Source organism: Colias philodice, chromosome 13, assembly GCF_061535455.1.
Source record: "Colias philodice isolate Cphi_HAF_F1 chromosome 13, ilColPhil1 Martin Lab GWU primary, whole genome shotgun sequence".
NCBI classification, from domain to species: domain Eukaryota; kingdom Metazoa; phylum Arthropoda; class Insecta; order Lepidoptera; family Pieridae; genus Colias; species Colias philodice.
The window spans coordinates 11,648,955-11,676,291 of record NC_143098.1 but is presented as its reverse complement, the minus strand read 5'-3'; the positions used below and the strand labels follow the sequence as shown (position 1 = coordinate 11,676,291).

Genomic DNA, 27,337 nt, shown 5'->3' with positions numbered 1-27,337 from the left:
TCGTCTAAACGGTTTAGTTACGTGCTCTCTCTCTCTTCAGCCTTTAGTTACGTGCGTGAGACAGGAAAGATCTAATTTGGATTTGTTTCTGGATTTGATAAAAACTGAGTATCGATTAAGCTGATCAGTGGCTACTGGCTACACCATAGATTATTAAAAACATCCGTTTAAGAAAGGAAGGAAATAGAATTTGCTCCTCTCCCCCCCCCTGGTTCCTAAAAAATAATATGACATAATTTAAAAAAAATTTTACGTAGAATTAGTTAGGCATTTCTTTTTTGATTTTCGATATTATATACTAATCATAATTTTTAATTACAATATGTAGTAACTATTTGGTATAGGTTAGGCATTTCATTTCTTGATTTTCTTTAATAATTTGGTACGTAAGTTTTTTAGCTCAGTTTAGTAAGAAATTTTAATAACAATTCTTTTAATTATTTATGGTAGTACAACAGTACAGTATTGTTGTACGTATTTACTCAATAATTGTATGTTAAGTAGTAATTCAGCATGGGCGTAGCCACGGTGGGGCTGGGTGGGGCGCTTACCCTGGCTTTGATCTGGTAGGTACTAATTGTGAAGGGGAGTGGGCGTGGGCGTGGGATTGGGACTGAACGTGGCATATGGCGTGGGAGTGCGAGTGGGCGCGGGAGTGGGAGCATGAAAATAAAAATGATTTTTTATTGTTGCCCCACCCTGAGCCCATGGTCATAGGTCCCATAGTCACTATTCCACGCGAACGAAGTCGCGGGGACAGCTAGTAGACAAATATAATCAGAAAGCTTTGAACTCCTAAGCTCAACCATAAAAGATAGACATTTATGATGTCGGGAGATATTTTTTATATAATATGGAGAACATTTCTTTCATACTTGATTTCTGTGTAGCTTTAACCATTAAGATACACGCATTAAGAACGCACACGCGACGAAAGCTTAAAAATGGAGTTGCTGCTCTGCTCACGAATATGAAAAATAATTGTACCAAGTTTCGTTTAAATCCGTCGAGTAGTTTTTGTTTCTATAACGGTTATACAGACAGACAGACGGACAAACATTTTTGACGTCGATGTCGATCTCTAATCACCTCGTGATAACTATCACGTATCATTTAGGAAATATATTTCATGTGCAGAATTGACCTCTACAGATTTAATATAAGTAGGTATACATATATTTAGATTCCAATTTCCATGTAACGTTAAATTCGACTATATAATAACTAACAGACAACGCAGGTTACTCTTGTTTCCGTAAGTTGAGGCGGCTACATATTCGGTCCTAATAACATGACTTTTTGTGAACGAAACGACAGCGCGGTTTAATTCGATGGCAACACCATCAGAAAAAAGGAAATATTTTTAACTTTGAAAAAATATTATGATTTACACTATTAATACTATTTTAACATTAACACAAAATATAAGACTGTGAGTGTGTAAAAATAAATCCAGCTAGTTTCACATCACACTTATGTTTATAATTAGGTAAACGACATGAAAATATATTAATTACCAAGCAATAATCATACAGATAAATACTGAACAAAAGTATTAACAGTCAAAGTATATTTTTACTAACAACATGTAAATGATGAAGGAATAATAATTATCAACGAACTAACCTTTTTGTATTAGAGTCCCGCCTCGTGATCGAATTATTAAAACACGAAGATTTTTAAAAATGTAACCAATGAACACAATCAATATTAGATTAACTGTAATGGTGTCTAGTTTGACTTAAAATAATATACATCTACCCTCACTTTTAAAAATGTAGTATATTCACACGAATTATATAAGCGCACCTTATAGGGAAGGGAAGATTTATTATGGGTTAAAGAGTTAAATAAATAAATCACATAATTATATTTAAATTATTAATTTTTAACATTGTGTTCAGTAGTGTTAACATGTAAATTGATTAGATTTTTACGAAATCTCATAGATGGCGCTGAATCAAATTTGTCTTTATAGTACTAAGATTCATTAAACAGTTTCTCTGCCCAAATAACGTAAATGACGTAGTTTTTATAGTGTAAAGCTAGATAATAGCATGTCTTACTCAAAAACAACATTTAAACATGAGTCTTTAGATTGTACGCTGTCGTAGTTCACGGAATACGTAAGAAAAGTAAAGGTTCACAGCTCCTCCCCCGGAGGTGATAGCATGATAATATGTTTAAAAAAACCTCACACGACCTGTTAGTAATATTCATGCAAAATTTGAAGTCAATCTATGCAGTACTTTTCGAGATTAGCTCGGACAAACATACAGACAAACAGACAAACAGACAAACAGACAAACAGACAAAAATTCTAAAAACTATATTTTTGGCTTCTATATCGATTATAGATCATGGATTATGTATTCTTTTAAAAAAATATTCAATGTACAGTTTTGACTTTCCTACGATTTTATTATATGTATAGATAACTATCACAAAAGCAAACTTTATACCGAAAAAAGGTATTTTCTTTTCGTTTTTGTGCATAACTAACTGGAAAATAATAGTATAAACTTTAGGACAAAGAACGAAAATTTTTTTGTCGAGTCGTGTTATCTACAACTGAATTTTTTAGTTTGATTTTGATAGCTTTCTTTATAAATAGGTTAGGCTAGGTTAGTTTATAGATTCAGCAGTGCAAGCTCATAATAAAAGCTCGTAGGTTTGTCTGTTCAAAACAATGTAGATCACTTACGGGACCTGTAAACCACCATTACCACTTTGTTACCATGCACCTGTAAATTTTAAAGCCGACATCATATTTGTCTCTACTGTACACCATTTTTCAATTGTTATCAATATTCAAATCAAATGACACGTTAAATCCAAGTTATGATTATTGTATTCGCAGGTGTGGTTTCAATACTCACCTCTTAATATATATATAAATCTCGTGTCACAATGTTTGTCCTCAATGGACTCCTAAACCACTTAACCGATTATAATAAAATTCGCACACCATGTGCAGTTCGATCCAACTTGAGAGATAGGATAGTTTAAACATGTAGGTACCACGGGCGAAGCCGGAGCGGACCGCTAGTACATATATGAATTTTAATTATCTGTTTCTAAACCATTAAGAGCATTGCGAAATTTATGGACATCCATTATTTACAAGTTCTTTAGAAGTCGCTCTGAATTGCAGGATATAGAGGCAGTATTTAGAGATAGTATAGGCGTATCGGCCTATCCTATAATATCTAAATACTGCTATATACTTGCATCCATCGATCTGCTACTTATTAATCACAGGGTGCAGACGATTCTTATGAATTTCCGCAAGCTTTACGCGCGCTACTACGCGCTACGGAACACACAGGGTTTATGGTCCGTAGAAATCCTCTCCTGAGAGTATCCCAAAATTTCCTCAATTAAAATAAACTTGTGAATAAACGCTCTCTATAATCATATTTTCTGCTCATTAAAAATATAATTTGTAAATTTCACATTTTAATTCAAAGCTTTGCCTCGTTATCAACACCATAAAACTAGTTAACCTTTAACCGTTTAGCTTGTTTAATGGCAAACAGTCATAATTGGGTACGATTAATGGGAAAACGTGTGAAAAGCGGGAAAAGTTCAAGAGGTCACCCAATTCGGAGGGTCGCTGTGGTCACGCGGCCGCGGCCGTGACGCGGCCCGACTTCGTAGCTCGCGTGTCACAATAACTTAGCGTAGTCAATGCTCTGCTGGAATTCCACTATTTGCCTTTAATGAATACGCTAATGAGCCTTAACGAAACGTTATTGCGGAAATACATGAAATTGATCCTGAAATTGGCCAAATATATTGTGGCCAGCTTTGAATTTATAATCACTGAACACAATATATTTGCCCAATTTCAGGATCAATTTCACGTGTTTTATTCATCGTCAGATCTGACGATGAATGAGCCTATTACCTACCGTAATTTTTAAAATTAAATACAATTACGCCAAAAATGACATTCAGCTATGTTATGAAGGTCTAAGGCCTGGTCTTTGGTAATTCATTTCTGATGCTGATGTAACTATTCTGAAAAAAGCGTGTGCAGGCTGCATAATGCATATTAAGGAAATTTTCCAATACTATAATATTATTATAGACTACAAGCCCGCATAGGACAAAAATATGGGTCAAATGAACCACCATGGGACATATCTAGAACGATAGCAGAGCAAAAAATAATAAGATTCATCACTATGCCGTCACTTGTAAGCTGTCCAACTGAGTGCAGATGAGAATTGAAAAGTACAGGTAGACTCGGTAAATTTTGGTCATATATTTTTGTACGGCATTCTTAACCATCGATAGATCCATTAAAAATAATAAGAAACCGCTCAGTGCCGTACAAAAATGTGGGTCCACCAAGTCGGAATTTTTATTTAATTTCCGAGAGTTACCGGGGGTAAATTTGGTCATTTGACCATGTACGGCATCTGTGTCATACTATTGCTATACTGCTTTTAATCCATTATTCCGCAACGCCGTACAAAAATCATGGGGACAAGGGGAAAAAATCGAGAGTTGTAATCCCCTCTCTTTCCCCACTCCAGGGGGTCATTTGACACAACACGAAATAAATTTATTTTTAAAGTATTTTATGCATAGATAATATTTTTTCATGTGCCGTACATTTTCGTTGGTTCAAAGGGGAAAAATCTGAAAAAGAAAAAAATCCATATAACGAAATATTTGCTTTATATTTTTATAATAAAATATAAATATACATTAATATTAAGAAGCTCGAGGTGGTTAATTATCACCTTGGAAAGTCGGAGTCAAGTGGAATGGACTCCGTTAAATTGATGAACTAATAAAAAAGCTATGAACGAAAAGATGTGAATTATATTCAATCAGCCCATGAATACAGGTAAAGTCACAAGCAAATGCTAGTAATATATACATATTCAAAATGTACAAGTAAAGCGCTTTCAAATGATACCAAACACGGCATATTTATCTTAACTTTATTTTTTTACTCTGTATGTTTTGTCCGCTAGAGGGCGCCACATTAGATTTTGTGAAACCCCATATAGCCTTTAGCTAGCTGGTCGTTGGTTATCCAGTGAACAATTCAGACGCCTCTAATGATATGTCATTTGTCGAATTCTGATAAGTAGTTTAGAAGTTACGAGGGAATAGATGAACATACATACATGACCTGTAAACAACCATAACCCTCCTTTTGCTTTGCCGTAGTTGGGTAAAAATATGTTAATGCCGTACTGTATCAAATGGCCATAAAGCACTCTTAAAATTGTAGCTTTCGTCGCTTTCATCAGCCTAAAAGATGTGGTCTGCACAAAAATGTACGGCATCGTTTTTTCCTAATTTATCTATGTAAATACTATTTAAAACAACGGATAAAGTGTAGAAAACTATTATATTTCATTAATCTACGATGTTTAAACTTTAACAAAATTTCTGGTTTTGCATTTCTCTATAACTTTTTTTAGAACGGTTTCTTTTGAACGGCAATACTATACAACAATTGAATTTTACAATATCATGTTAAAAAAAAAGTTCCCGTACAGGGTCAAATGACCTTACAGCTCTTTATATCAAGAATTCGATGAAATTAAGATGATTATTGGTATACATTTAAAAGAACAATTATTTTTTGACGGCATTGCTTTTAATAGTACTTTTGAGTGCTAGATAATGTTTTGGAACCGAAGCCGTACTTAGTCAAATGACCCCCTGGAGTGGGGACAGAGAGGGGATTGCATCTCTCGATTTTTTCCCCTTGTCCCCATGATTTTTGTACGGCGTTGCGGAATAATGGATTAAAAGCAGTATAGCAATAGTATGACACAGATGCCGTACATGGTCAAATGACCAAATTTACCCCCGGTAACTCTCGGAAATTAAATAAAAATTCCGACTTGGTGGACCCACATTTTTGTACGGCACTGAGCGGTTTCTTATTATTTTTAATGGATCTATCGATGGTTAAAAATGCCGTACAAAAATATATGACCAAAATTTACCGAGTCTACCTGTACTTTTCAATTCTCATCTGCACTCAGTTGGACAGCTTACAAGTGACGGCATAGTGATGAATCTTATTATTTTTTGCTCTGCTATCGTTCTAGATATGTCCCCTGGTGGTTCATTTGACCCATATTTTTGTCCTATGCGGGCTTGTAGTCTATTAGGTATTTCTACATTACACAAGTTCAAGCGTCAATGACGTCGATCAAAGCATTCACACCAAGGCCTCTTAAATAGTTTAGTAATATTTCATTTGTAATTTAATATTAGCAATGAAATGTTATGGAAGGAAGTCAGTATCAGTATAAATCTGATTACTGGTGATGATAGAATTCATACGGAGACACAAGTTCACAGATAGAACACATTCTGTGAAATTTGAAATTTGTGGTTTAAGCTTTGCCAATAGGCACCGGGTTCTCTACATGGCTTTGTATCCCATAATTAATAAATGAAAATTTTCACAGTCTCTTTATTTAGAGAGCAAGAAGATGGCTGCCGTTAGTGTGCCTGGCGCAACACGTGTACATTATAATGTGAATAGTCGTCAAATAAATCATAACTAAATATTTTCCGAAATTCATATTTTAATGCGTATTTAACGCGTAATAACGTAATTATTCACATTTTTTACTATACTGCATATTAAAGTAAAGTTAACTGATTAATTGCAAATGTACAAAAATTGCGGAGGAATATAAACAAAAAAAAAGTTGTTCTAGGCGATTTTAATGCAAAATAGAGAAAAGGCGCAATTTTTTTTATCGTGCTAATAAGACATTGTGATGTGGTTATTAATTGTTAAGTTTTATCTAAATGGCATCTTTTTATTACAGAAACTCGTAAATCTGTAGTGAAAAAGTATTAAATGAATAATGAAAATTTTTTCTTTCTTATTTTTGCCTCTTCATTAACATATGACGGCCGGCTGAACAGTTGTATGCAACTTTTACTAAGTTTCGTAACATTTATTATTTGTTTTTGCATCATAATATCATTATGGGTGACTGGATAGAAGAGAGATTAAAATCTAACAATTACCTGTGGTGTTGCACAAACCAATAGCCAGTGACCTGTGGCATTAAAAAAGAAGCTATAATTATAGTTTGACGCACAACAGTGCTTCCAGCGGTGACAGCGCGGGATTTCCCAGCTGATTCAGCGCCAGCACTCGACCATTGATGTCACCGTCGGTTCACTTGTTACACTGCCAAAACGCGGTATTGCGATCTTCTTTAGTGCCACTGCTGATTTATTACTGATATACCAAACTCTATTGAGGAGCCGTCGCAGCTTATAGTCTACTTGATAAGTTGAAAATGGCGTAAACTAGAGATAAGGCTCTTAAAAATACGTGCGATAGCTCATTTGATTCGGAATGACGTCTAGAAAAATGTATCGGAAATGTTTATTAGCACACAAAAAATTGCAAAAGTTATAGGCAAATTAAGTTTCAAAAAAATAGGTATTTCGTTTATTGTTAATAACTCCGAAATTATTAACATTTCAGAAATTTTGAAAAAAGATTCTTAAAGAGGAGGAAATTTCCAATGAAAAACTTCCGACTCCCGGAATTCTATCTCCATTATTTATAATTTTAATTTAACGCTGAAAATAGGTCTCCGCGCGGCATTTTTAGATAGCGCGCGCGGCTTCAAAACCGAGCATGTCACACTAATTATTTTTTTAAGGTATTAAATATTAATTTAAAAATTTTAAAAAATTATGGTGTATTCCGAACACTTCAAAGAATTTGCTCCCGTTAGAAATTTTACTTAAAGTTAATTTTTCAACAAATTAGACAAATGTTAACTAACGAAATTTTTTTGAACTTCCGTCCTTATTGCACATTAAAAAAAATGTTTAAATAATTGTCGGTAAAATTTTTCACTTCGTGGAGCCCTTTATATAAATATACTTAACAAGATCGCGCCATAAAAGTTTAAAAAATGTTAATACTTTGTTTATAATAATTTTTTCAAGTTAACAAAAAACTAGAAATTTCTAGTTTTTTGATCAATTTACTTAAATTGAAAAAATTATTATAAACAAAGTAATAAAATTTTTTAAACTTTTATGGCGCGATCTTGTTAAGTATATTTATATGAAGGGCTCCACGAAGTGAAAAATTTTACCGACAATTATTTAAACATTTTTTTTAATGTGCAATAAGGACGGAAGTTCAAAAAAATTTCGTTAGTTAACATTTGTCTAATTTGTTGAAAAATTAACTTTAAGTAAAATTTCCAACGGTAGCAAATTCTTTGAAGTGTTCGGAATACACCATAATTTTTTTTAAATTTTTAAATTAATATTTAATACCTTAAAAAAAATAATTAGTGTGACGTGCTCGGTTTTGAAGCCGCGCGCGCTATCTAAAAATGCCGCGCGGAGGCCTATTTTCAGCGTTAAATTAAAATTATAAATAATGGAGATAGAATTCCGGGAGTCGGGAGTTTTTCGTTGGAAATTTTCTCCTCTTTAAGAATCTTTTTTCAAAATTTCTGAAATGTTAATAATTTCGGAGTGATTAACAATAAGCGAAATACCTATTTTTTTGAAACTTAATTTGCCTATAACTTTTGCAATTTTTTGTGTGCTAATAAACATTTCCGATACATTTTTCTAGACGTCATTCCGAATCAAATGAGCTATCGCACGTATTTTTAAGAGCCTTATCTCTAGTTTACGCCATTTTCAACTTATCAAGTAGACTATTAGCGATTGCGTCTTATAGGTTCCCAGCCTAACCATGATGTCTTATAGCAGTATTATTTCCAGTGTGGGAAAGAGAGGGCGCTTATTAACCAACGTCATTTTGTCTAAACTGAAAATAATACTGCTCTATTCTACTACTAAATGGATATTTTTTCTAAATTTGACAACCCTTTATATTGTTACTTCGATCCTATTGATAGTGGCTTAATGTTTCCATCCTAGATTGACCAACCCTTTCTGAGATCAGCGCTTTCAACCAAAGAAACTCTACAGCTTTATAGTTTAAGTATTTAGTTGGCAAAGTCTACTCTTCACCTGGCTGTGTTATAATTGAATATGTTACCTATTAAGTCATGATCGCTAATACCTACTTGAAGTGTTTAAATATTAATTATATTAGTCCTCTAGTCTTGTAAGTTCTAATCTATAACCACACTCACACGCTTGCAATACTTAATGCTCTGCTTTAGTCATTTAAGCTGAAGAATAAACATCACGAGAGTTCTGCGAATGCAATGGTCGTGGCAATAAGTTTTTGCCCTTGTCTTAGGAACGAATGGTCGACCTCAAAATTACTTACTGCTTGCTTTTTAATTTTTATATCAGTGCGTTGTCTTAAATTTATTATCATACTTTCTTTGCTTGTGAAATAAGCATGTTATATACTTATTAAGCCTTTTAATTATTTTACCTATTGTTAAGTATTCAAGATAATGCATTACACATTATACTGCCAAGATAAGGCAAAATTAAATTTTCGTTTTCAGCATGACGGTATACATTTGTTATTCTCATGTTTCATCTTGCATGATTTCTTTCACTCTATTTCGGAAACTAGATGCTAGATGTTTGTGTATTCCTGTCGAATGAGTTTATATGAGTAACGCGGCTTCGCTCCACGTCTAGACTGCAGACGCGCCGGACGCCGGATAAATTAACAGCCAATAATTGTCGTATGTGTTTCGTCTGTTTCGATTATGTGATCCTTCACTGTTTGTGCAATCTGACTCATTTAAGCTTTTCTGCTTCTATTATCATTACAATTGTCATGTTTGTCGAAATTTAAACCATAAATCAAACAACCTCGCCAAAAGCGGGTAGATGAATGTCACACGTCATCGCACTTTTTGTTCTTAAAGATGTTGTTTTACTTTACCGATTGGCAAGCATTGTTCATAGGGATAACGTACAGATAGACTGAAAGATGACTTTCATTTATTTGCACGCTATTACACCTTCGACTTGCTTTTGCTTCAATTTTGTAATGTCGACGGCCTTAATCATTTTCATGAATGCTCTGGCGCTTTAACTTTGTCTAATCTCGAACCTGACTTATCGATTTAAGTCCGAGGTGCTTTTCACTGAACCAGCGCTTACCGTGGTTGCACTTTGATAATATTTCTACATTTTCCTTATTCGATGTCAGTGCACTATGAAATGTATTCAAAAATAAAATCAATGATTACTTCATGAGCGATTTGTTTTGACTAGGTGAAGAGTGTGGGAGGAATGATTCGGCGTGAAAGTATTTGCGAATAACGTAATTTTATGTTTTTGATGTCATGTGGAGTGGCTAAGGACACGTTGTCATCGTTGCTAAAATAGCTGGCATTTTATTAGTTGAATTCCTTCATAAATGAACGAAGCAACTCTTATCGGGAACACAATATCACCAATATGCATAAACTTACAAGTACCGCGTTAGAATAGTTCCCAAATTATTAATATTGATTGCTCCAACTTACATCTTTAGTAAACCTACATCATAATATTTTAACAAATTCAACTTAACTGCGATAAAAAATAAACTTAATTGTAAACGTCCTCCAGATGGTTAAAAAACGCTTTAAATAAATTGGTTGACGAAACAGACGATAAAAACCATTAAATTAAACAAACGTCCTCGATCGATAGTGGTGTTATGTCATCGTCGATCTAACTTAATTTGAGATGTAACTCAAGCCCAGTGGGAGAGCAGCAGTGACACGTGAGCAGGAGTTTGTTTGGTAAACACGCGCTGGCGCCGCCGCTGACTCGCCGACACACACATTTATCTGGTGACCAATATCAGGTTGATTCACGAGAAGATGTTACGTGTAGATGTTAACTGAGGCTCAGTCAAAAGATAAATCATAAATAATAAATGGGCTTCTAAAAGACATATATTATCATTAAGTCAAATACATAAATGCAATTTGAATTCTAATAAAAATGCTCAACGTTAAACCTTTTCGTTTCGCAATCACCAATTTGGATATGCATAAATTAACACGTATAATTAAGAGGTGGAAACAATTTAAAAAAACTTGTAAAATAATATGTAAATACGCGATTTCAATGAGCGTTCACTGTTCAGAGTGAAAAATAATTGTTGTGATTTAACAGCGTCATGTGAACGCTTTCATCGCTTCTCACTTGACGGCACATTATTAAAAAGTAATAGTCGTCTAGTCGGTGGCCAATAAATCGATCACGGCGTGCGTAGGCGTCGGCAGCCGGCAGGCGGCGGGCGACGGCCACGCTGGGCGCCTCTGTTGTGATCTAATCCTTTACTTGTGTCATAATCTGGTTCTAGTAAAACTCATCATCTGCCTCTTATTGAGTCCCAAACATTGGCCACGTCTCACCCGGTGTCAACAAACTTGTTACCCACTTTCGATGACTCTCATATTCACCAGTGGCACTATTATTTAACTTAACATCTTGCATTACTCACCACGTTACATGACGTATTTTGGCTCGAACTATAATTGTCGTTGATTGAATTTAATGAACTGGCTCTGTTGTTTATTGTTTTGATTTATCTCATTTTAACACACTGTATGTTTAATGGAATTCGTTTTAAGAACATTGCTGTGATCTTGTGAAGGTTTTTTCTACTTAAAATCTTTTAAATTTATCTCTAATTTTGATCAATGCTGCTATCTGGATTTGATAGATTGTTTGTTTTACTGTGATAAAGGTGAAAATATTTTTATGGAGAACACTATAACGATTTCATTCAGTTTGGTTGAAAAAAATATATGAAAATTTCAGTCGCCTCGTATCCGTGTGTATTTTCAATCGGACACTCATCTACGTAAAAATATTATTTAACTTCCCGGTGCGAGCGGGAAGTTGGCGCCGCCACCGAATTAACTGGACAACTTCAAAGTCGAGGTCATGCGGATTTGTCACTGTTTCGTGCTGTTGCTCCACTAACTGTTCCTTACACTTCTATTTCTAATGAAATGACTCGTGCTCTTCTAGGGGCCACAAATTGTTTCGCTTTTTGAACTATAAGTACATCCAGTGCTTCTGGTTTCTCTATATTTCATAACTTATTAATTACTTCTGATATAGCATTGTTATTGTTTACTGTACGATTATGTGCTATTTTTATCATGAACACCCTGATATATGTCACGTATTCATATTTAATCATAAACTTAAACATCTAGACTCTAGAGTATGTTTGTAAGTACTCACATAAGGTCAGGTGGGGTAAGAGGGTCACTGGGGGAAGAGGGCCTAAAGACCATAACTAGTAAACCGAAACGTTTATGACTATGTACTTTCCGTCGGTAAAACAGTGAAGGCGAATTAGTTTGAGCGGTTTTGAGTAGATGTCGCTACGTAGCACAGACGTTACAAAAAATGTAAACAAATGTGACAGTTGCGAATTTGACTTACACCAAGTTGGCGCGTTTTTTTGCGAACCCATATTTTGTTGATAAAATAGTGCTAGAAATATTTTAAATACAGTGATACACGGTAAAAACTGTAAGTATTTCTTTTATTAATCATTTTAGTTGAGAAACAACTAATTATGTGAATTTATTTCGCTTGAAAATCCTAGCTTCCAAAAACAATAGCTGGGGTAAGAGGCTCACTATTGACGGTGAAAGAGGAACATACGTTTCTCTTCCCCCGTGTCAGGGGTGACCAACATTTTGATTAATTTTTTAGTATAATTTATAATTTATAGCCAGTGTTGTCTAGGGGCTATTATAACAAATTTTTTTTTTTAATCGGTCTTTTAGTTTTTGAAACCATATTATTATTATCACAAACAAATAAAAAATTAAATATTTTTTTTTTATTATATTATCTACCTATATAGATAAATAAAATTTCATGCGATTTGTATACGTCTCTTTCTCTATAATTGTAATAAGTATTGACTTCTTGTTGTTTGACTGTTGCAGGAATATAAGATAAAACATGCCGCGAAAATATATAAGAAAATCTAATAGAAGCAGTTATGATAATGATAAATTAAATGAGGCTGTCAATGCAGTGAAAATGCAAACAATGCTTGTTTGAAGTCATGGCCGATTAAGGGTTAAAGACAGAATCGCAATGTTGATCTCATATCACATAGTTTATATGATTAAATAAAAATAGCAGTATAACTTGTCGACTTCTTTTTAGTTTGCCACCCCTGATCGAACCTGTATGTCCCTCTTACCCCGAATTGATGTATTCTTGTTTTTTATTCCAAATTATACCTTATTTCATCTATATTAAGATCTAATATTGACCAAAGACATTCTACCTACAAATTAACGAACATTTAGCAACGAATATTTTAATTCAAACTCCAATCTTAAGAAATACAATGACTGTCCCTCTTACCCCATGTAAGGGGGAAGAGGAACGATTACTCAATCCTGACATTAATGTCAATATCTTCGTAAGAACTGTTATTAGAGTAATGACATTTAGCCTACGGGAAGCTAATACATAAAGGTAAGTTTTGTGTGTTTCAAACATCTTAAAAAGCTATAAATGTTGTTCCTAGCAGTCAAAATATTTTACTGAAAATGAAATATGTTCCTCTTACCCCACCTGACCTTACTATAGGTGTAGTGTGGCACCTCTGACTCCCGTCTATACGGCCGTCTTTAAGTGCGATGATTACTGTTTATTTCCTCGTATCGTGAACTTTCTGTGACCTAGACCGGTGGTAACCTTCGATATTTGTAGTCTATTCGTTAGCGTTTGCGTAACCCTACATTGAATTCTAGGAACGATGCATTCGGTGGTAGGGAGATGTAATCATCGTTATTTTGCCAACAATTTTCGAGTTTTGCGGTGTTTCGTCACTCATTGATAACTGCAGCCGCTGGCAGCGCCCGGCAGCGGCTGGCAGCGAGCGTGCGGCTAGACTACGGTGGGTGAATGAAGCGCACGCGTCGCCGCGGGCGCAGCAGCAACAGGGCTGACTGCTGAGCGGCGAGCGGCGAGCACTGAGCAGTCAGTGTCCGCTCGCGATCCGAGCGCGCTTGTCGTGTGCTGTGCCACGTCCGCGCTCCTCCTGCCGCTCGGCAGCGCCAGTGTTCTCACATTAAGATGCTTGCGTACAGCGCAGTGTTTACCGTTTGTGTTACAGTTGTATAAAGTGTTTAAAAGTGGATTCCGGACTCTATCAGGCCGTGGAGCACGCGCAGAGGCTCGAGCGCTCCCAGGCCATGTATGTCATAAATTTAGGTGAGTCCGCAATCTTTCTACATTCCTTGTTCAACCTATTATTGGAACTAGACCTAACCGGTACGCGGTCGATCGGACGAGCGGAGTTCTAGCCGTGTTATCTCGTTTGTTGCGATCGGTAGCCAGTTTTTTGCGAGCTTTCACCTGCCTCATCCCGGTACTAACCCTCGGAATTGGCTCAGTGGCTCGTCGGTCATATGTATAAACAACTCGCACGGTTTCATTTCAATTTGTGTCTTATTCATAGCGCACTCGACTCGTCTATGTGTTTTTATTACAGTTCACGTACAACGTGTGGGCGTGTGTTGGTGTGTTTGCGATATCGGTGTAGCTATTTCTGTCCCGCGCTGCCTGTGTGCGCTTCACACACGCGCCGAGCTGCGCGCGTGTGTGTATCGTCGTTCGGTTATCACTTATACTTGATATCGTCGCGAATTACTTCACGACTGTTGTCACGATTCACTTATTGAAAATGTTTTCTTAGCAAATAATTCCTCGTACTTAACCTTCGGAACTGTAAACAAACCGAGACTTGAAGCTCGCTCGAGCTTTGCGGATGTTTGATAATATTAGAGAGAATATAATCATCGCTCCGAAAGAGATTTTCTGACACGAGCGATAAATTATTCACGAACACGGTTCCGTTTAAGCTGTCGCGGGCCGCGTGATCGTGTGAAATAAATACACGTTTAATTTCCAAAAAAGTGAGACTCACGTAATTCATTAGTTCATTACAGTTGACCGCATGACGTTTCCTTGAATCGCGACTCGATAAAGGTCATGAATGGATTCTACACTTGCCTCACTTTGGAAATGTAATGAATGTTAAAATAATTGTGAAGGCACGCATAGGCGTCTGGAGCGGCAGGGGGAGGAGGAACGACGCGTTTAATTACAATATTTACGTCAATCGAACCGTTAATCAGACAATTGAAATGAAGCATTGAGATTGCATCGATATACCTATCGGTACGATTCTTTCCAGAGAAATCTATATAGTATTGAGCACATACAAAAAAAATGTACGACATTTAATTATTTTTATTAAAAGACTCATAATAATTAAACACGTTTGCAGCGGAGACTGGGTGTCACTTTCGCTTTGTTAACTACTTGTTGTTTCGCCCCCAGTGCCGGCCGAGTGTGCGCTCTCGCGAGATGCAAGTGTGTATGATAGACGTGGCTCTCGGGTTATCAGTGTTCCTGTTCAAATGACCCTATTATACAAACATTTTCAATATGCAGAGAAATCGTTACTAAGTATTTGATGTTTACATCTATTTTCGGTGTCATTCCCTTTTCTCAGTGTCCCTGCAATTTTAACCTCTCTAAGATGGTACTCCTTTGTTGCGTTTAAAGTTAACAAACGTGTTTATAAACATTCATTATCGAGTAATGCAATAAAGCGGCAAAATTAGCAAAAGCTGCCCAGTAAATGTGATAATATATAAATAGTCCGTTTTATCCGGCTGTCTGACGTCAAACGTCTTTACGTAGTGGACTGGTGGCGATTATTTTTATGCATTTGTTTACATAGTTATCTACGGATTTAGATCCAACGTCGTAGAATATGTTTACACCCTACGGCGATATTAATGATTAATATCGCATGTTCCTCTTACCGTTCACGGTAGCAGACTGTTTTGGTTTGGCGTCGATGGAATAATTGCCGTCTTTGGATCTTTTGACTTTTCAAGCCAAATAGTTCCAACGCGTCGTTCAAAAATTGCACATACCACAAGCAATATGTTATGGTTATAGATCTCGAAGATATTTCGACCCGTGTCTCTGATGTGTTCTCAAAAGTTATGAGTATTTGTTATCAGTGGGATGGCTGTTAGATGATCTTAACTGTTGACTTGATTAAGATATAAATGTTAGAAAATTATGAATCTTAGAATGTATGTGAATTATAAATTACAGGCTATAACTCAATAACGTACAATGTGTTACATGACTCGTGCTAGGATTTGCTTACTAACGGAAAACATATTTTGATACATGCTCAGATTTTACTGTAGTGATAAGAAGTATATCAGAGGCTTCTAATACTGGTCTGAAATGGTTATATTATAACTATAGCTTATAAATCTACCTAGCAAAAATGACGAATCAGAATTCCTATTTAATTAGAATTAATAATTGTACAGCAAATATGTAGGTTTAAGGATAATCCACGACGTGTTTGTACGCGGCGTGGAGCGGTGCGATAACCGAGGTGGCAATAACAATAACACGATATTGTGCCGCGCCGTTATCAGCGATCTAATTGTGCACTGATAACGCACTGAAACTTTCCACAGTTACCTATTCGATCAGTTTGCCGAGCCCATAAGTGGGTCAGGATCCGCCGGCTCACTTGCTGACGCGTGCGCATACGTTTGTACAGCGTAATGTATGCGATACGATTGTCCTATTTGTGACTTACGTGCCGTGGATTCTTCCGACGACATAGATTATATAATAATCGTATATTCTATTCAAAATTACAATTCAAGAGATGTGAGTCGCGAGATGAATATTTCTATAAATTTGTATCCATACTGGTCCATACTAGATCTTTAAAATAAACTTTTTTTTTATATTCCGACATTTGTAATTCAATTGCTTTATTTTTAAAACACTCAGCGGGTGCAGTATCTATTGTTGTGTTTAACATAACATACATAATGAGTAGGTATAAATAATTCAAATTGTACAATAGAAGTAAGCCTAAGTTTAGTAAAGAGGAAATCTTTGATTTTTTTCCACCCCACATCCCTTTCACACCTAACTTGGCAAGTGGGTGTGAAAGGGATAAAAAACATACAGGCGTCATTCAAGGTCATATTTTCTTGTTACAAGTTAATGTTCATACTGAAATCTCCAGTGTATTAGATATAAGCTTCTTGGTTTATTCTATTCTCTGCCATTAGTCTCACTCAGCCTACAGGACGGCAGTTAAGAAACGGAAACATTTTTTTTTAATTCTTCTAAGTATAGATAGATCCGCCCATATCTAATAGTGGTGAAATCGTTTGATAAATAAGATTAAATTGTTCGATAAATAAGATTGATTGTCTACGTGTAAATTCCATGTGAATTTATTTGGATCGGACTTTTTCTAGTACAACAATGTTTACTCCGGCCAAAAACTAGTATTCTGCAAACACAATGGTCGGTCGAATTTGTCATCAATTAGCTCCAGGCTCATGTTAGTTGTTGGAGTAATAACATCTTATTTTAATAAAATGTGGTCGGCATGTGGATAAATATAGACGTACATAATCAAAGTTGATCACCTTCAAGTAACATGGCTAGTTGAAGCATACGTGTCTCGTCACCTCTATGCAAATTGGATGGTGGCTCATCTGCATAGTCATTTGGAACTGCTATTTTGAGATGCAACCTAATTTAAGTTTTAAAGGTAATTCAGTATTATTTAGCCTTGAGACTATCGAACGATCTTCTGGTCCTGTGGTATTGAATGTTTCTTGTTTGTGTGTTGTTGTTGTTTTATCTGTATGTTTTCAGTGTTGTTGTTTGTACCATCGTTTTCTGCTTTGATGAAAGGACTTTTTATGGTATAAACCTCATCACTCGTTTCGATATAAATCCCTTTCTTTCTATTCTTCTATACAGAAAAACTTGGTTTCAAAAGTGGGATGGTTTTTACTTGCTCTAATCTACCTATTAGTATTACCGACTATCGTACCGCTTAACATTTGCAAGAATGATTAAACTTCTGATCGTGCTACTAAATAAGCCGGATTATGTTTTAACGCTACCGAATCAAGGAGACGGTGTTCGATAACTTGCGTAACAAGAGTTTGCAATGGTACAATCTTTCACTAAGGAATAATGTTTAATTAATGCGTACGTGAAGTCGATAAGCGCTAATTAAAAATTGAAGAAAGTGAATTTGTTTTACATGAGAACCTGTTCTGTCGTATATGTCCCAAGTATCGAGGTTAGTCCCAACACGTCTTTATTGAATTTCCCACGATATTCATATTTGACTTTGATAAAGTGAAAGTTTAAAATGTCGAAAGGTTTCGTGCGCGGCGCGCGAATTGTGTCCTTGCCTGAATCATATGAAGAAAAAAAAATGTTTAACGCCTTTCATGAAACGGTAATAATCGATTGTTTTATTCGTTACGCTAGAATGTTCACGAATACCTACGAAATGTTTTCAAAGTAGGCACAATGAACATTGATATGGTTTCCTTTTCAAGAATTTTACCGTTCATTTTATATCCATTGATATTTCGGCACAATCGTTTACGTCATTTGGGTAGAGAGATAAATACAATTTGATTCTCTCGTTTGTTAATTATCCAAATCACGAGTAGGTAAATAGACGAAATTGATATCAAGTAAAACATCGAAGATAAGGTCGAATCTCAAAACAATAGGCAGACACTGCGTCACGATAAGTTTGCACGTAATCGGCCAGCTGTCGATAAGGGAATCTGGCGAGTGTGGCCTCTGCGGCTCAGGAGTCAGCGTTAGCCCGGTTCTGCGGGACGAGAGGCGCATTCCGGAGAGCAGACGGACTGGCTCCCGGGCCGTCGACCCCGCCGCTCACCGCTCGCCGCTCCGACCGGAACCGCAGATCTTGCAAGTGATACACCTAGCTGCACGGTGACACAGTTTTTTTAGCGATACGCACGAGCCATCCGGTCCAGTTTTTGTGGCCTTTATCGGCACCGAACTCCGGTAGATGTTCAAGATCATCTATTATTATTATTCAAAAAAAATACGCTAAGAATTGACAAATTGCGAACGCCGAAAATAAATTTTTAATAGGTACTAATTGAAGCTCGACGGATTTGCGTAAGCGCAACAAAAAAATCGCTAATTAATTATGGTATGACGGTGTTTTGGTTATAAATCTTGCAGAATACACTTGTCAAGTTGTCAGGATAGTTCTTGCTTGTTCTCCGATAAAATCAAGCAGTAGGTATTTGAAGATTTACGTAGTTCCACAAGTTAATTTCCTCGACTGTCGACTGTCAAGGCTACGGGCTGTTGCCATGCCTGTGCACTTGTGCAGGCCCGCTTCTACTTATCGCTCTAATGAATTTTACATTTACGTGAATATAATATTTGCATGAATATAACCTTTGACAGACCATTTAAAGGAAAAGTATTTCTTCTTTTTGTTTGTTTCCTATTTAATTACCTTATTTTTGTTTTTGGTGCCAAATAAATGAGTTTGAGTTTGAATAATAGTTAATGTAGGCTTGTGTCTTCGAAAATTTTATAATGATGATTATTTCCTGCCATATTTTTTTTTATTTGTGTCAGTAGTGTCGATAAATTAAAAGCGTATTGATTATAATAAAAATGCTATTAATAAGTTTTCACTGTTTTACATTTAACATGGGTTGGTTTTTGATGTTTTTCAAGCTACATTGTGAATGGATTTTTTGTTGTCTCGGGCCGGAATGAATGTGCTTCAACAATGGCTGCGCAGATTAGATTATATAAAGTAGATAACAATGATAAGTTAATGTTGATGATGTTCGACTTCGAAGCGAGCGAGGAGATGCACGCGAGCGGTGCGTCGTGCGTCGGTGCGTCGGTGTGTCACTGTGACGCACGCGCTTTTTGTTCAAACTTCACATATAAATAAGATAATAATATATTGTCTAGACGGCTTGATTTTCGTGAAAATTCGCTGAACGCACGCGCTGTTTTGGATATTCTGAGAAAATTATTTTTTGATAAAGATTGTTACTGACACAAATATTTTGTTTTTGATTAAGGAAATATTTTCTGATTTGAATGATTATAAATTTGTTCTTTTTAGGGTTCCGTAGCCAAAATGGCAAAAACGGAACCCTTATAGTTTCGTCATGTCCGTCTGTCCGTCTGTCCGTCTGTCCGTCTGTCACAGCCGATTTACTCGGAAACTATAAGTACTACAGTGATGAAATTTGATGGGAATATGTGTTGTATGAACCGCTACAAAAATATGACACTAAATAGTAAAAAAAAGAATTGGGGGTGGGGCCCCCCATACATGTAACTGAGGGATGAAATTTTTTTTTCGATGTACATACCCGTGTGGGGTATCAATGGAAAGGTCTTTTAAAATGATATAAAGTTTTCTAAAAAACATTTTTCTTAAAGTGAACGGTTTTTGAGATATCAGCTCTCAAAGTCGTAAAAAGTATGTCCCCCCCCCTCTATTTTTATAACTACGGGGTATAAAATTCTAAAAAAAATAGAGGTGATGCATGCTAATTAACTCTTTCAACGATTTTTGGTTTGATCAAAGTATCTCTTATAGTTTTTGAGATAGGTTGATTTAACTGTAATTTATTATATTTGCTGCTACGGAACCCTTTGTGCGCGAGCCCGACTCGCACTTGGCCGGTTTTATTTTATAGTATAAACTGAAGCCGTCATTCTTTTTAATATGATCAATATGAACGGTGAGAAATTACTTCAAAAATAAGTATTTTGAGGTGGATTTTACTTTTTATTCCGAGTTGTTTTATCTTTATTGCATAATTGCATCACACAGTTTTCAATAGCTTGCAAATTAAAATTTAATTAATATTAAATGAGAGTTAATAACAATTAATACATAGTAGGTTCATATTTATTGCAGTTCTCATTATCACTTCCTAAAGTCATACAACTTCATATTTATTGAAAAATGTTATATTTTAAGTTGATTGAATTGTATAATAATGTAGAACAGCCTTGATAGTGTCATTATCTTTTATTTCTTTTTTATATTCTTTACCAAAATGATGGTTAAGTTCATATTTTCTCTGAAATTGACAATGAAGATAGTCTTATTACCTACTTGCCTCCTGTAATAGCAAATTCTACAGGGTGTCCCGTAAGTAGTGGACCAACGGGTTATGGGGAGTAGAGGGACTTATTATCTAACAAAAATAATAAAATTTATTGTCCTAGACCATAAAGTTTTTGATTTATGTTTTATTTTCAAAATTTGATAAAAATATCATCCACATAAGCATAATATGAACTTTTACCATTTCTGATTTTATTTTATTCTTATTTTTTTGTTCAAGGTTGTTAAGAATACATAAGTCTTCCTAATTAAAATGATACTCAAGCATAATTAACAACGACAAGAAAATTAGACCAAAAAATAGAGCAAAATTTTACGTTTTAAAGTTTACGGACTGAAGTTTGAACAAAGCTGGTGTAAAAAAAATGTATGGTAACCCTGTGAAACTTTATTTTAAAAACTTCTACATCTCATACAAATTACAAAAAGGTATAATTATGTGGTATAAAGTATTTAAAAAATGTTAAATTGGCGTACAACATTCAAATTAGAAATTATCAGGAAGTCAACTCATTAAGTTATTCCGAGAATTATTGCCTTTATGCGCGCGCGCTGGAATTTTTTTGTATTGTTTCTGGCCAATCATAGACGATACTTGAACCCACTATAATTTTCTTTGACTTTCAACTATTTCAGTGACTTGCTTATAGCTCGGAATTACACGCGTGTTTAGCTTGATCCCGTCATTACGATATTATTCTTTGTTGAAGTACGCTTGAATTGGACACTGATTTTGCTTGTGATTTGGATGTTGTTCGACTTTGGTTTTTTGAAGGAAAATGCCTAATACATACACTCCACGTGAATATGCAGAAAAATGTTTTTTTATTAATGGACTCAGTGATGAAAATGCTCGACAAGCAGCACGTGTTTATCGTGAGCGTTATCCCGATGATCACCGATTTTTTCTCACAGTAAAAAACGCATACCATGAAATCTGCATAAAATGAATTGTTTTAACATTTTTTAAATACTTTATACCACATAATTATACCTTTTTGTAATTTGTATGAGATGTAGAAGTTTTTAAAATAAAGTTTCACAGGGTTACCATACATTTTTTTTACACCAGCTTTGATCAAACTTCAGTCCGTAAACTTTAAAACGTAAAATTTTGCTCTATTTTTTGGTCTAATTTTCTTGTTGTTGTTAATTATGCTTGAGTATCATTTTAATTAGGAAGATTTATGTATTCTTAACAACCTTGAACAAAAAAATAAGAATAAAATAAAAACAGAAATGGTAAAAGTTCATATTAAGCTTATGTGGATGATATTTTTTATCAAATTTTGAAAATAAAACATAAATCAAAAACTTTATGGTCTAGGACAATAAATTTTATTATTTTTGTTAGATAATAAGTCCCTCTACTCCCCATAACCCGTTGGTCCACTACTTACGGGACACCCTGTATAATAAATAGAATCTAAGCTTTCATTCATTCATTTAAACTGTCCGAGTTTGTCAATGAAACCACTGTACCATGTATATTATGTTAATAAATAGGCTGTGTAACCACATTTTTCTGAATCACCGGTTTTCCCCAAAAGTTCATCCATTTAACAATAAAGTGAAACCACAAGTGCGTCAAAGCGGCCACAACATGCGCAGGCGCAAGTGTGACGAGCGCTGTTACTGACCTTTCAACTCGCGTCCTAAACGCTTAGCAGGAGACCAATGAGTTGTGAGCGTGAAGTTGGCAGTTTTTCCTTTGTATCCGTATAGCTATAGCTTGAAAAGGTCTACGAATGTAACGTATTGAATGTTTCATCCAGTATAAATACGTAAATATATCGAAATACAAAAACAGCGTAGGTACAATGTATTTATCGTAACCAAGATCGATATGTTCTCCACATCACAGAGTAGGGACAACACAGAGAGCTATATAGTAGTAGTTATCACTAGGTATATTATTTAGGTAAAGATTTTTCCTTGTATACTACAAAAACAAAAATAGAAATAAAACAACAATTACCGGGTATGTTTTATTTATTTCCGTGTCAAGGCTTTGATCTCTAGTGTACGCAACTTTTGCATAATATATGCATATAATGTACATATGTAATTATTTCTTGAAACAATACGCATTTTATAAATTTAGAATTGCAAATTTTGTTGTTATACTGAAAATAAAAATTGTTTAGATATGCTATCGGATACGTGAAATAATTAATGAATTAACAGAGATAAGTTGCGTTAAGCTTAATGACATTGGATACACAATCAAAATATTATTATTGATAAATGATATAATATTGATTGGCGCGAGTTCCGCGAACACCGTGTTTAGTCATACAGTAGTCTTTGGAATTACATATACCTATTGCTAAGCTTTTCCACTACAATTATATTATTGGTATCTTCCAAAGAATGTAAAAATTACACATGATTTAAAATTCTTGTGTTGGATGAGCTGTGTGAAGTTTGTTCACGAATGCAATGAATAGTTAACATTTCAAACATTATCTTTTGCGCTGAAATTGTAACTTACAATGTAGCAGGTGTGAAAATACGATTGTTTGGGCCCGGCGACGGGCTGCCGCTGATGGGGTCACGGATGAATTCTACACATACCCGTGGCCCTGTCGCTGATGCGGCTTGACGGAACACAGTGGGGTTTTGGTCGGTAGGAATCCGACATAACCCACGGCCTCTTCCCCGGAGGCCGTGGGTATCTATGCAAGATTTCCCCACTAAAAAAAAAAAAAAAAGGTGTGAAAATACGATCCATTGCACTTGTTTGTTGAGAACTCACTACAAGTTATATTAATAGAACTTTTTATTATAATTATTTTAGATCTTCTACATCTAACATACTAGTGGAAAATTACAGTAGGTACCTAAAAAATGCGATAAAAACATTTATGAGAAGGTCATGTCTACTAGTTTCTGGAAATAAAGTCACCATGGCATTACATCATGCAAATTAGCAGGACGAAAATATTAAATAAACACGATATTAAAGTGGAATTCTATAAATTAACTTCGCCTTTTATTTGCTATCAAAAGGTCAAGCTCCAGTGTGGGCAGTGGATATTGCGGCATGAATGGGGAAAAATATGTTGATTATTTCCATTGCGGGGCACGGAATCAAGTTCGTGTTGAATTAATTAAAGGTATTGTGGAAACAACGGCGCGGCGGTGACATTTACCCCGAGGCCTGAGGGAGGGCGACCGGCCCACGCGCCCACAGGTCGGGCTGCTCCGCGGCGCCCACGCGTTGCTCTCACAGCTGGAACACTTCCTCGGAGGAAGCTCTCAAGGTGCTGGACATCCGGCTTGATGTGTGTCGCTGAAAACGGCGACACTACCTTTTACGGCTGTATGGGGCAATTAAGCTTATGAAATAATTTTGGTACTAAAGTAGCATAAAGTAACATATCTCATTATCTTGTGCATTCTTCTTCGTTTGGATTTATTTCTTTGAAACAAATAAAAATTTTCCATTAGACTTATCATGGTTAAAAGTCTCGAACAGTCCGAACGATTAGGTATATTTCTTGTACGGATTAATTTATTCCTACAATCCTATGATATAATACATATTATGATGATGTTGATACGTAATCAATTCATATTTGTATTTATTACACTGTGTCATCTCAAATTCCATCAAGTTTCGAAAACAAGTTTTCCACGATGTCAAACACCTATGTTCCAATATCGGCTGATCATTGAGACAATCCCAACTTGACATGATAAGGAAACAAAGCTTTACATACGCTTCAGCGACCACAACAGATTGCAGCCAATTTAATAACACGACACGCACAAATGCAAACACTGTAGCATGCATGGTAGACGTCCTTGTGGTTGTTTTTACAGATGTTAATACGTAAATTGGGCGATTTATGCAGATTTAAGATGCGATTAAGGCATTATTAAACGGAATATTTGGACAGCGTTGCGGCGAACACAGTCATTGTCAGTCTCAAATTAGTTTATGAAATCGTTTCCATGATTAAATTGTACACATTGATTATAAATTTCCCGTTTCCATCGTCGTTCAATAAATTCCATCTCAGACGATACATCAATAGTTCTTAACATACCTGCAGTCTGCACATAAGTAATAAATTAAACGAATTTTAACACATTTTATTTGAATTTATTACAGAAGCTAAGAACCAAATATAGATTATTTTCACGTTAGTCGGGCAATGATGAAAGGTCAAAAGTCTCATCTACTCTTCGTCATGCAGTTTCAACTAATTTCTGTCTTTAATTAAAATATTTAGGACGATTGTTGACTACTGTATCGTTTGTAAAGTACTTTTTTACAAAGTCAAGGTTCGGATCAGTTCCTCGCTTTTTGTGTGAGACGGAAATTAAGCGACAAATTGTTTGTGCTTTAAAGCGGTGTAAATAACTTGCGTTTTTGTGGGTACAGTTATGTAAGGCTGAGGAAGGTCGGTTCGTCACATCGCCATAAAAACAAATCGCCTGATATTCTGCACTAAGGTGTGAATTGTAATGGTTTATATTTGTAGATCTGTGAAGGATAATTTGGTGATATATGATGTTTTGACTTAATGTTTTCGTTATTAAGCGCTGCTATCTGCTAATCGTTGTGTGGATGTTTCTAGTTTTACAAACTCGCTGAAAATACAGTATGATGATATAAAATATAAATCCTAGGAACTAATATTGCACAAATACCTTGTCGAAACGAATCACGAAATGGAATATTTTCTTGGATTTTTTAACATGTTGTAAAGTCAATCCGGGTCATCTATGTAGAGTTGTACATATCTTTTCAAAATGTCAACGTTTATACAATGTTACAAAAACTGGAATTGCAAATTTATTTTATCATCCTAAAGTAATGGCAATTTGAAAGTCCAACAGGACTGTTAGTACATACTACATAGTATTCTGTTCTTAATATAGGAAAATGTATTATATCGTCTCTGCTTATGGTCCCTCGAGCCGGACCACTGTGTTGACCCCACACAGTGGTCTACACCATAACATTAATGATAACGTTTGATTTAATTATTATATAGTTTTCCAATTCTATATCAATTATCAGCTACTTATCTAGCCTGGCGATCTTTTGGTTTTTTCCAAATTTTTAAATAGTTCTTTTATACAGAAACTTTATAATCAAAGTTAAGCATTTGCAAATAATGTATATAAAAAAGATAAGATAACTTTCGAAAGGTGCATAAATTTATATACTTAAATATATAAAAATGAAACACCAAATGTGTCGCTAAGCGCAAAACTGGATAGCGGTGTAGGTACAACTGATTTGGCTATTTTATTTTTTCATTCTTTTACACAGAAAGTACCGGTCAAATGTGGCTACTTGACCACATTTTTTTACTTTTTCTTAGCTAACTTATTTATGTTAAACTTTTATTAACATTTTATGATTTGTTCATGTCATGAATGATTTCATCATTCACTTTTACTAGGTATTTCTTTAAAATATATTGAATCTGACATTATTTACAAATAAACGTAATACAGGTCAAGTTGACACTGATGTGGTATCTTGACCTTGCACATCAGTTTTCATAGGTAGATGCTTAACATTCTTGTTTTAGGCTAAGTTGCTATTATTTTTTAAGTATTCGACTTTTTAAATATTGCAGCCCGAAGCTTTACAATAAACTGTTAGGCTCTGGCTACCTGGTCAAGTTGCCACGGGATTTGTAATTATTTCATACAAAGCATTACATGTCGGATAGGGTTGTCACAAACAAGACACAAATTTTAATGAACTATTTATTTATTAAACTAAATTTAATACATATGTATATGTATATTACTTAATACTTATAGGTATTTATTAATAGGTAAGGAAACATTTATTTTTCATTAGAAATATGCTAAATCGTTGTCATCAAAGAGAGTATAAGTATCTGGATTGTCCGAAATTTGCAGCAAATATATTGATTTTACTATGCAAAACTCGAAACAGATAAAAAAAGGAAAAAATGCAGTCACGTTATTTTTTTGTGTCAACCCTAGGCGTCGGTCAAGTTGCCACGCAGCGGTCAATGTCAACTTGACCTAACCTGAGGCATCAATGCCCAAGCAAATATTTCGACAGATGAGCCTAAAATTGGATAGTTCCCACTGTAAAATCAATCTCTAGGGTTTATTACACAACATATCAAAACTGTACTCACCTGAGATGTGCAATTTAAGCTCTACAAACATAATAATACTGACACCGGCAAAAGATCCTTAGTCACAGTCACACTTTGATACGTTATATTGCGAGAACCAACAGCGTTACCGCTTTAAAATTAAAATATGTTGCCAATTAATATTTTAAAAACCTACCAACATCGATACGTTAGGTCAATTTGCTTTCAATTCTTCAAAATTTGA

General features: G+C 35.2%; 1 protein-coding gene across 5 annotated transcripts in view; it reads left to right on the top strand.

Moving 5' to 3' along the window:
• The window catches only part of HDAC4 (histone deacetylase 4), a 107,746-nt gene that overhangs the window by 20,910 nt on the left and 59,499 nt on the right, over nucleotides 1-27,337 (top strand). For 2 of the 5 annotated variants that reach the window (XM_089702864.1, XM_089702862.1), the window contains exon 1: nucleotides 14,024-14,175. The exons of the other annotated variants lie outside the window; for them this stretch is intronic. In XM_089702864.1, coding sequence (XP_089558990.1) covers nucleotides 14,157-14,175 — 19 coding nt within the window. In that variant the 5' untranslated portion in view covers nucleotides 14,024-14,156. Of the gene's footprint in view, nucleotides 1-14,023; nucleotides 14,176-27,337 lie in introns of those variants that run through there. 5 annotated transcript variants of the gene reach the window in all.